The 11,054-nt window shown below is 50.1% G+C and overlaps 1 protein-coding gene across 2 annotated transcripts; it reads left to right on the top strand.

Moving 5' to 3' along the window:
* The first annotated feature begins 57 nt into the window (after window positions 1–57).
* Window positions 58–10,857, top strand: MRPL21 (mitochondrial ribosomal protein L21). 2 transcript variants are annotated; one of them, XM_059475132.1, is made up of 7 exons: window positions 58–105; window positions 871–931; window positions 2,124–2,209; window positions 4,413–4,576; window positions 6,160–6,212; window positions 10,031–10,134; window positions 10,624–10,857. In XM_059475132.1, exons 1-7 carry the CDS (start codon window positions 75–77, stop codon window positions 10,686–10,688), a joined length of 564 nt encoding a protein of 187 aa, XP_059331115.1. In that variant the 5' UTR covers window positions 58–74; the 3' UTR covers window positions 10,689–10,857. The 2 variants fall into 2 exon arrangements, with proteins under 2 accessions (XP_059331115.1, XP_059331113.1); XM_059475130.1 differs by having other exon boundaries at window positions 4,410–4,576.
* The last annotated feature ends 197 nt before the right edge of the window (window positions 10,858–11,054 follow it).

Below are 11,054 nucleotides of genomic sequence, written 5' to 3'. Positions count from 1 at the left end.
CCTCCCCAGGCCCCGCCCCCTGCGCGCGCCGGGCCCCGCCCCCGCGGTTCCGCGTCCGGCGCGAGGTCACCGCGATGGCGGCGGCGCGAGCGCGGAGGGCGGGAGGTGAGCGGGGACCGGGAACGGGACCGGGACCGGGGAACAAGGTCAGGGAGGCACAACCTCTGCCCCTGCCGCTGGGAGGGAAGGCAGGGAGGAAGGAAGGAGCTCTGCCTGCTGCTGGGAAGGAGGGAAGCAGGAAAAGGAAGGAGCTCTGATTGCTGCTGGGAAGAAGGGAAGGAATGGAGGAAGATGCTCTGCCAGCATCCTCGTCTTTCTGGGAGGAAAGGAAGGATGGGAGGGCTGTGCTCTGCCTGCTCCTGCCATGGGAGGAGGGAGGGAAGGAGGCTGGCAGCAGTCAGGGTCCCCACTGCTGCCTCCTCAGTGTCCCTGCCCTGCACCTGCAGGATGGGCCCTGGAGCTCTTCCCAGAGGTGGAAGGGATCCGGGTCTTTCCCACCATCAGCCTCGGAGCAGCACAAAAATCAAGGAATATTAACAAAAAGAATCAGCTTTACACGGTTCTTTGCACTTTGGCATAAACCCTTCTGCAAAATCCAGTGGATGGGAGGGAGTAGGGACTTTATCAATCTCCTTCCCAGGCAATGGAAGGGGCTGCCCAGGGAGGTGCTGGAGTTCCCATCCCTGGAGGTGTCCCAGGAATGCCTGGATGTGGCACTCAATGCTCTGGGCTGGGTGACAGCGTGGTGAGCAGTCACAGGCTGGACTCAGTGGTCTGGGAGGACTTTTCCAGCCTGAATGATTCTGGAATTCTGCAAAAGCCCAGCAGCTGCTGCCTGTGTTTAATTATCTTTTTTCTCCTCCCTTTCAGCCTCGCTGCTCTCGGCTGCAGTCCGGCACAGGAGCTCCCAGAGCTCATCCCCACAGGCAGGGTAATGTCACACATCCATCACTTTCCTCTTCCCCCTGGAATGCTGCCCTGCTTCCAGGCTGGGAGGGCAGCTGGCTTTTCTCTGGGAAGGAGATTTGGCTGCCCCTTGGTCACTCCCCAGTGTTTTGGGCTCTGCCTACCTTCAGTCACCTTTCCCAGAAGGATGCTTCTCTTCATTTTTGGGGGTGGTTTTTTTGTTTGTTTGTTTGGTTTTTTGTTTTTGTTTTTTTTTTTTTCCATCCCTGGAAATGTTCAAGGCCTGGTTGAAGAGGGCTTGGAGCAACCTGGTCTGGTGGAAATTGTCCCTGCCTTGGGTTGTGACTGGATGAGCTTTAGCATCCCTTCCAAGGCAAACCCTTCAGGAATCCTGTGACACTTCTTCCAATGACACCTTCAGGCTTTGCTTTTTCCATCCCTTTGGGATCTCCTGCTGTGCCTTTATTCCATTCCCTGTGCTGGGATCTCCTGCAGGACTGAGGAGCTGCTGCTGGCTGTGACCAGGAGGGGACACTGCAGGAGCAGAGAGCTCCTGCCAGGGAGGATGGCAGGATGTACTGTTCCCTCTTCCTGCTCATCCTCAGGGATCAGAGATCTTGGATCCCTGCCTGGGTGATGCAGCACCCAAAATCTCACTAAACCCTGTGAGGCCTCAGTGCCTGTGGCTGTGTGCTCACAGGTGCTTGCAGTTCCTGTTGAATTAAAGCCTTTTGGGATGTTTGCCTCAGGGTTACAGAGTAAATCAATCGTTGCAAAGGATTTTGAGTCCATTTTGCTTTTTTCCACTACATCTCATGTTTATTCCTGAATATTTTATGCATTTGGTGCATCCAAAGTGTAGATTTCTGCATGCAGGAAAACCTGAACTTCCCACTGCTGAGGGGGGTGTTTACAAAATTATTTTGGGATGGTGTTAACAAAATCTGCTAAATTTTCAGATTGCAGAAACCATGACCTTTCATGTTCATCTCATGGGGTTTTCCAAGGCAAATCTCCCTGCTCTTTATATCTAAGATTGCTTTTGTGCTATTGTAGATTCTTGCCTAATTGTTAACTGTAATCTGATGCCTTTTGGTGGGGTGTTTGTGAGTAATATCCAGTTCCACTCCATCTCCTTTTTCCTTCTTTCCTCTCCCTGTTTTCCATCTCTTGGCAGCTTCTGCTTGCTGCAGTGAATTTTACCTTGTCCTTCACAGACTTGTTGCCAAAACTTCCCTGACTTCACCCCCATGGCCTGAAGTGAAGCTTCCAGATCCAGTGGAAGAAGCCAAGTATCATGCAGGTAAAGGTCTCAAATCTGGTCTTCCAGCACTGCCTCGAGGCCTGATGGAGCATAAATGTCTTCAGTTGGAAGTTTGTATTCTTCACTTCTTTTTTTTTTGAATTTAATTTCTCATGTGTTTTAGTGTTGCTGGAATTGTGCTCCAGCTGCTCCCCAGGTTTGGGAGATTTGGGTACAGTGATTTCTCCTTAGTTTAGGGCAGCTTGTCCCAGAGGAACCTTACCTGATGTGATATGTGGCATGAAACACTATATTAAAAAAATTAAAGCACGAGAGAAGCATTTTGGGCAGGAGAAACGAGTTATTTTCCATTCACTGGTTAAATCAAAGCCAGCAGGAGCAGTTGGATGGTGGGCACAGGGAGAGCTGGTGTATTTTGGTGCACGAAACAGAGCATCCAGCCAGCAGGAGCAGTTGGATGGTGGGCACAGGACAGACCTGCAGAGGTGGGACACAGTGTGACAGAGCACTGGGGGTCGTTTCCCTGTCAGGACTGTCAGGTCGTGTCCCCTCAGCTGTCAGGACTGCTGGGTGAGAGGAAACTGCCTCAAGCTGTGCCAGGGAAGAGGCAGGTTGGAGGAATTTCTTTCTGGAAAAGGATGTTAGGCGCTGGGAGGGGCTGCCTGGGGAGGTTTGGAGTCCCCACCTGTCCCTGGGGGTATCCAGGGAATGGCTGGATGTGGCACTCAGTGCTCTGGGCTGGGTGACAAGGTTGACAAGAAGAGCTGAGCTCACCTCCCTGCAGATGTCCCCCATCACTGGCTGGAGTGTGTCCCTGACTGAGGGCTGTGCTGTGGAGAGAGCCTCCTGCTCCACATCTCCTGCTGCCCTGCTCTGATCCTGCTTTTCCTCTGCTCTGTGATGAGAAGCCAAGTGTCAACAATCACTCAGGTGCCAGATGGGTGCCTGTCCCTGTGTGAGAAATAACCCAGCAGTGAACCACAAACTGCTCCCTGCCAGCCCCGTGGGGAGCAGTGTCCCCTCCTCAGGGATCGCTGCCATCCTGCTCCCATGCCATTGCCTCCTGCTGCTGCTGAGCCTTTCATCCTTCTCTCCTGGCTGTGCTCATCCAAAGGGAACAGCAGCAGGAGCTTTCCAGCTCTGCCTCCTGCTGCCCATGGAAACAGCCCCGGATATTTTAGGATGGGTCTCTCCACATGGTGCTGAGATCCAAGCCAGCAATCACTCGATGTTTCCTGGCACTGGAGGTGTTGGGAGAATTGTTAACAACTCTATCCTGGTGGGAATTGCAGCAGCTCCTGCCCTGCAAATAATTTGTGTTCCTACCTGTACCTTTAAGTTTGAATCCTAGGGCTTGAAGCTTGGACCTTTTCTGAGCATTCCTGTAAGGATTGGGTTGGGTTTGCCTGGCTGCTGGATTCCTGTCTGTCCCAAAGGGATGTTCTGTTCGCATTCCAAGAAAAAAAAAAAAAAACACAAATGATTCAACCACTTTTTAATGTGTTTTCCTGAGCAGCTCGGGAGGGTGGGAAGCTGCTGTTTGGCAGTGGGATGGTGTCAGGGACCAACACCTTTTGGTGTTCCCATAAAAACTGGGGCTGGATTCACTGCCCAGGAAGCTGATCACAGGGAATGGAGTTTGTCCATGTGCAGGGCCTGGTCTCTGGGCTGTGTCCTGCTCTGGCACCATTCTGCATGCACATGGGAGGAGGCTTTTCTGGGAAAGAGCAAGGGGCAGGTCTCTCCTGTCCTCGCTGCAGGTACAACTTCTGGGGCCAGGCTTTCCCTGGTGTTCTGCCAAGCTCTTCCCGATGTTCCTCTGTGCCTTAAGCACAACTCAGAGCCCTGGGCTGTTTGCATATGACTTGGAAATGGAGGGAATTTCCTCCAAACACAGGGTGCATGGACAAGAGCTCTTTTCTGGAATGCTTTATATCCAACTACAGTGTATTTTGGGATGCCTGAGGAATGGCCTGAGAGTCAGCAGGGTAGAGAAGCTGCACAGTGTATACAAGATGTTTACTTATGTGTGGCTTTGCCAGCACCTAAAATACAAATAAATCATTAATTTTAAGAAAGGGAGGCTTGCACATCTGGGAAGCAACGCTGCTGTTGATCCTTGCTCAGAGATTCCCAGGAGATAAGAGTGCTGGGGGGGAGCAGGGTGGCTGGGTGGGTTTTCCCAGCCCTTCCCAGCTCCCTGGGTGAGCTGCCCTGATGCTGGCCTGCTGTTTGCCAGCAGAGGTGGTGCAGAAGGTGAACGGGCTGATCGCGGCCGGGCGCTACGGGCGCCTCTTCGCCGTCGTGCACTTCGCCAGCAAGCAGTGGAAAATCACCAGTGAGGATCTCATCATGATGGACAACGTCCTGGAGGCCGAGTGTGGAGACAGGATCCGCATGGAAAAGGTGAAAAAACCCCAGAACAAGTTCCCTGCAAACGTTCCTGGAGGCAAAACCCATCAGTGGTTTTATCATCCCAAAGTGCTCCTGGGGGTCTCCCACCTTCATTCCAGCCCTTTGTTTTGTTCCAGTTCTCTTGGTTTCGCTCCAGTTTCAGATATTATTGTGATTTCTGTTCAACAGGGCTGGAGTGAGTCTTGCCAGACTCTGTGGGGAGACAGATTTTTGTTGTCCTAACTCTTTCCAAAAAAAGAAAATGACAGTTGTTGTTTCCAGAGCCGGCAGCAAAAGCCTGTGTTTGCCTTGAGAGTCCAGCACCCGGATCACAGAGTCATTTAGGCTGGAAAAGACCTCTAAGATCATCAAGTCCAACCTCTTAAATCCTTGCAGGTCTCCCAGAGGGACTGTAAACTCCTCAGGGCTCTGCAAGATCCTTATCGTGCTGGGCTGGGTGGAGGCAGAGGGATGGGGCACGGAGGGGAGAATTGCCAAGATCCAATTAATATCTTTATCCTCAGCCTTGGACAGCCAGCAGGGACTTGCAGAGGCTCATTAATCCAGGCTGAAGGGAAATATTATGGAGTGGGATTCTGTTGGCTTCGCTTTGGTGTTGTTTGTTAGAGCTCAGCAAGTAATTAAGGAGAGCTGTGGAGTTTTTGTGCTTGCCCATTGCTTTGAAGCCCAGTTTTGAAGCAGCTTTTTAGGAATGTCCTCATCTATGTCCCCACATCCCTGTGTGCAGCAGAGAGGAGGGATTTCTGTGCTGTAGCCAGCTCAGAATGCAAAGATCTAGATGGGAGTGAAGGAGAAAATTTGCCTGAACACCAGAGCCCTTTAATTTGTTTTTTTTTTTGGTTTTTTTGTTGTTTTTTTTTTTTTTTTTTCTGGGTGGTTTTTAAGTGCTGTCAGAGGGTTTGTGAGGCAGCCCTGGGAGAAGTGGCTCCAGATGTGGCACTTAGGGAACATGGTTTGGGGAAGATTGTGGTAGTGCTGGGTTTCATGGTTGGACTCCATGACCTTGAAGGTTCCTTCCAAACTCGATGATTCCAGTGAAATGCAGCCTCTTCCTACTGTATCCTCTCTTATCCTGCCTGTTCCTTTAGATGTGGCTGAAATGAACCCCCAGATGTTCATTTCTTTATTCCCCATCTGGAGGCCTTACAGAGGAGCATGAGGGAATTGTTTCCCCACTGGGATTTGTAGCATTTGCTGTAAAAATGCAACGGTTTAGGAGCTGCCATTTGTCCAGATCCCACGCGAGGCAGGTTATTCTTCTTCCCTGATTGCTTTTCATAATTTTTTATGGCTGCTGGTAAGCCAGGACAGAGAGGTTCAGTGTGTTCTGATCATGCAGAAAGATACTTGTGCAGCCTGTTTGAGTGGGATGAGCTCTCTGGAAGAGTAATGGCTCTGTCTGCAGCCTGTTAGCAGCTTTCCTCACTACCCCTCCAGTTAGTGTCAGCTTTGAAATGTGGGAAGGCCTGGTTTGAGGCACTTTGACTCCTTTATGGCTGTAGAATTTGAAAGGTCTTGTTTGCATTTCTGCCAGGACAATGAGCAGTGATTTGTGCCTGATTTATTTCCCCCAGGTGTTGCTGGTTGGTGCTGATGACTTCACGCTCGTTGGAAGGCCACTGCTGGGGTAAGATGCTTCATCAAGGAATTATATGACATTTTTGTACTTAATTGTGGCCTCAGGGCTCTGCAGTCCCTGAAACTGGGATTTATCAGCACTAACTTTGATCCCAGCCTCGTGGCTTTTGAAAGAATCACCAGTAAAACAGCTCATCGGCCTCTGGGTATTCACCTCAGTGGGACCTTTTCCTCCTTGCACAAACTAGCAGGACATGTTGCTCTTCAGCATCTCTACCCTGATTTTGGTGGTGGTCATCTTGAAATAAGCCAGAAATTTCCTTTTCCTTAGTCCTTTAAGTTGGGTTTTTCCCTTTGCCACTGACTTACTCCAGCAAGCCTTAACCCTGATTTCAGTGTTCCTAATTTTTCCCTTCCTATTAATCACATAATCCAGCAGTCACAGAACTTGGGAGAAGTTGATCCCTTGGCACTGCCTCCATCCCACTGCTGTAGGACTTGCTGTACAGGACTTTTCCTTCCTGAAAGAAAGGGGGTGTGGGCCAGGTGTTACTGCTGGTGGTATTTAGGAGTTATTTGTGCTGTGATAACATGGCCCTGGTGGCACTGGTGGTACCTGCCTCAGGTCCCTGTGCTGGACAGGATTTTGGGAGCTGCCAGTCCTTGTGGCAGCCCTAGAAGTGGATCTGGAATAGCAGATCATCAGGATTCTCTGAGTTACTGCCTGTGGGGAAGGCTTTAGGAAGGGGAATCTCATTTTTAGGACTGGAAATGGGCTTTTAGTTTTGGGATGTGCCATGTCAGGCAGCTGAGGAGCAGCTTCCCTCCCCAGCTGATCCAGGGGCCCTGGGGTGGTTGTTGGCAGCTCTTGGTGCTGGGCTTGGCAGGGCATAGCCAGGAGCTCCAGGACAGGAGGAAATCCAGCTGTTGGCTCCTGCAGGTGCTGTGAGGGTGTGGGAGGTGTTGGCAGCTGCTTGAGGCAGACCAGGCTGCACATCTGGCCTGTCCCAGGGCCTGTGGCTGAAGAGAGTCAGTGGGAGGAGGAAGGGGCTGGCCAGGAAGAGTGAAGGCTGAGGGGGAGATGCCATCACCCTGTGAGCTGAGGGAACCCCCCAAATCCCAGCTCTGATACGGGGTGGAGAAAAGGAGAAGGGGGAAGGGGAATGAGTGTCATCAGCAATGTACACTGCAGTTCTGTCACACAATCCCCTAGCCCACAGACACTCTGGGGAGGGGAGGAGAGGCTGGATGAGAAGAGAGGCAGTTCTGTGTTCCTGTTGTTGTATAAATAAACACCCAGTGAGCGCTCACAGCCTGAGGCTTCACCGGAGCCGCTTCCTGTGGGCTCCCAAAGTGTCCTGTTGGGGACAGCTGGACAGGCTTTGTTCCTCTGATACCCCATAGGATGACACTTCTTTAAATCCTAGCACACCCCATGTGCTTGCTGGAGGCTATTCTGGGAGCTTCTGGCTGGCTCCTGCTCTGGAATCTCTTGGGCTCCGTGTTTGTCCCCAGCTGGCACGAGGGCTGGAGCCTGTGCTAGGCACGAGAGCAGGGAAAGTTTGGCTCATTTCTAAACAAAACAAAGCTGATGGGAACTTTCCCTCTAGGAAAGCTTGCTGTTTCTCCTGCTACCTGCCCCTTTTTGCAGTGGAAGTGCCAAAGGCTTTGGAGCTGGGCTGGGATTCAGTCCTGCAGGGAGCCAGCCTGGCAGCTGCAGCTGTGATCCAACAGTTTGCATCCTCTGGGCTTGGAGCTTGCCTGCATGTTTTTGTTTTTTTCTGCCTCTTGACATCACCTTTCAGCCCAGCTCATGAGGTTCCATCCTGATTTTTTCTCACCTCCTGCAAAACTCCAATCCATGGAACATTTTGCTGTGTTCCATGGACACACGCAGCTGTGTCGGGCTCTGGGAAATGTGTGACCCCCTTCTTATTTTTATGGACATTCCAGTAATACCTAAAACGTTTGATAGAGATTTTTATTTTTTTTTCCTTGGGCTCTGTTTTGCTGAGAACTTGTCCTGCCCATGAGCTCTTCCCCAGCGTGTTGGTTTCTGTTGTCCTTCAGCCTCCTGCCAGCAGTTCCTAGAGCTGAGTCCCACAGAGAACCCAGCAGGGCCTTGAATCCAGGAAGTTTAGTCCCAGATTAGTGGTAAACCACGTCTGGAGTGCAGTTTGCTTTCTGCTTTCTCCTCCCTCAGGGCTGCAGGGTTTGTGTATGGTTCAGTGGAGCAAATCCTGGAGCTGGCATGTCGGGGTCACACAGTGGTTTCTGAAAATCTGAATTATTTTATATCCCTTTTCTCCCGGGCTGGTCACTAACTGCAGATAAATCAGTTTCCTCCGGGATCCAATCTGATTTAATCACAGCCCCAGGATGAATTTTAAGAGATGGTGGCTGTCTGAAGCCTTTGGCCTCCCAGTGACCTTGCTGGAACAATTTCAGCTGGATGGGCTTCCCCCTCTGCCCCCCTCAAGTGCAGACAGAGCCGTTTGTCAGCAAAATGGTCTTTAAATGTCTTCCTGTGGCAAACTTAACGAGCTTTTAATGGAATTCTGGAGTGCTGTGCATGGAAGAGCAGCTCCTCCTCCTTCCCTGTGGCTGCTGACTAAAAACCCCCTGTGCAAAGCTCCTGTCTGGATCCTGCCTGGGGGTTCTCACCTTCTGAGACCCTTGAAGCATCTCAAGGTTGATTACAGTTGTTTTAGCAAAACTTAGTAATTTAATGTAATTTTCCCCAAAACTGTGTTCCAGCAGCAGCAGCAGATTTATGGCAAGCCTTGCTAAACGCTGGCTACAGTGGAAAATTGCTTATGGTTCATTAAAACAATTAATTTAAAAATTATTGGGAAAGTTATAGCATTTCCAACAAGGTGAGATTTTCTTCCAGCTGTCTGTGATGCTTTAGAGGGAGAGGAAGGATTGCTTGTTGATCAGGAGCAGGGATGGGCTCATCCTGTGCCAAAACCAAAGCAAGGCACATGAAATCACCTGGAGGTGCCAGGGAAGTTTATCTTGCCTCAATCTTGCAAGTTCCTGCAGGTCCCTGTGTCTGCTGCCTGCTCTGATGGAAGATCTCATCCCTCCCATGACAGGGAAGCTGTGACCTGTCACACCTGAGCCAGGTACAGCACCTGGAGGCTTTTGGCTGTGCCTGGGCAGGTGGCCCTCCTCCCAGGGAGGATCTGCAATTCCCAGCATTGTTATCCCTTTCTCTCTTCTCCCAGAAACCTGCTGCCCAAAAGTAGGACGTTGTGAGAATCAGAGAAACAGAAACTTCCACAGACACTGAAAAATTTGATCTACAGCCTTTAAGGAATCTTAGATTGATGTGAAAATACAATACACAGATACTAAACCAAAAAATCATAAACTTATATTTCTATAGTTGTAGGTGAGAATATACCTTAAGTAAGTGAGAAACTGTACTGATAAGACAATGAAGAGTTTGTAATATAAGGGTGTAGTTGTTAAAAGTTAAAATAAAAATGTGGTTTTCCCCTAACAAAAAAACATGTGTGCCCATGAGTTAGAAACCCATTGGATAAAAGTACCTGCAGTGCTGCAGAAGTAAGTAAAGGTGATAAGTTAGAAAAGTGAGATAAACCTTGTGGCAGCTGTCTGTTGAGTTAGGAAGTTGATATATCATCTTGTAACAAATAAATTTGTGACTGCTCTTGAGCTATGACTGAATACTTTCTCCTCTAAAATATCACAGCCTCTGAGGTTGCTGTTGATCTGAGCAATAAATCATTGCTAGCCTGAAAATAGCCCCTTCCTTTCTAGCAGGGACAATGCTAGCAATGTAAATAACTAAAACTTGTAAGTAACAAAAACCTGGTGCTTCTCCCCCTCCTTTTCAAGGAAGGACCTGGTGCGTGTGGAGGCCACGGTGATCGAGAAGACGGAGTCGTGGCCCAAGGTCAACATGCGCTTCTGGAGGAGACACAACTTCCAGAGGAAGAAAAGTAAGGGGGAAAGGGGAGAATACACCTCTCCTTCCCTGCTGGGTGTGGGAGGGGAGGAATCCAGCACAAGGACCTGGGGAAGGGGCTCATTCTCTGTGTCCCCAGAGCCAGCCCCTGTCCCATCTGCACCCACACAAGGTTTAGTATTCCCTCAGTGTTCCCTGAACTTCCTGGGCAGGAGAGCAATCCCGGTCTCTCCCCAAAGCCTTGAACATTGGATGTGTCATCACAGATCCCAGCAAGCCCAAACAGGGTCCTGCCCAGGTTTTGGTTGCCAAATGTCTCTTCCTTGTCTGAGAGAGGGAGGAATTATGGCTATTTTTATATGGGATGGATGGTAAAGCCTTGGCCAGGCTGCCCACTGGGACCTGCTGTCCTTGGCATCCCCATGGAATGCTGCTGTCTGCCAGCAGGAGCCCTGGCACGAGCTAGGCACCAGGTTTATGCTGTTACCTGATCCTTTTTTTCCCCCTTTTCCTTCTTTTTCAGTCATTGCAAACCCCCAGACCGTTCTCAGGATCAACAGCATCGAGATTTACCCCTGCTTGTCCTGACTGGGGAGGTGTCCTGGGAATCACTGCTGCTCCAGGCAGTTGTGGAAATAAAACTGCCTCAGCACTGGGAAGCTCTGGACTTCTTGTTGTGGTGGGAAATGGAAATCTCTGTGTGGTGGGAAATGAAAATCTCTTTCTTTTTAAAATAATGAAATATTTTTTAAACTTGCTTCAGCCTTGCTGGTGTTTATTTGCCAGGAGTTTTAAGCTACCCAGGATCCATTGCTGGTTGTCCAGCTTTTTCATGCCTAATGGATTTTTTTGCCTCCACACCTCCTGAATTTTAGGAATTCTTGTAATGTAATTCCTGGCATTGTGAGGCTCCAGGGAATATCCTGGGGCACAGCCCGTGGGACTGAAGAGGGC

Source organism: Ammospiza nelsoni, chromosome 6, assembly GCF_027579445.1.
Source record: "Ammospiza nelsoni isolate bAmmNel1 chromosome 6, bAmmNel1.pri, whole genome shotgun sequence".
In the NCBI taxonomy this organism is placed as follows: Eukaryota; Metazoa; Chordata; class Aves; order Passeriformes; family Passerellidae; genus Ammospiza; species Ammospiza nelsoni.
Note: the sequence above shows the minus strand (reverse complement) of the source record. Positions and strands in the feature narration are given on the sequence as shown.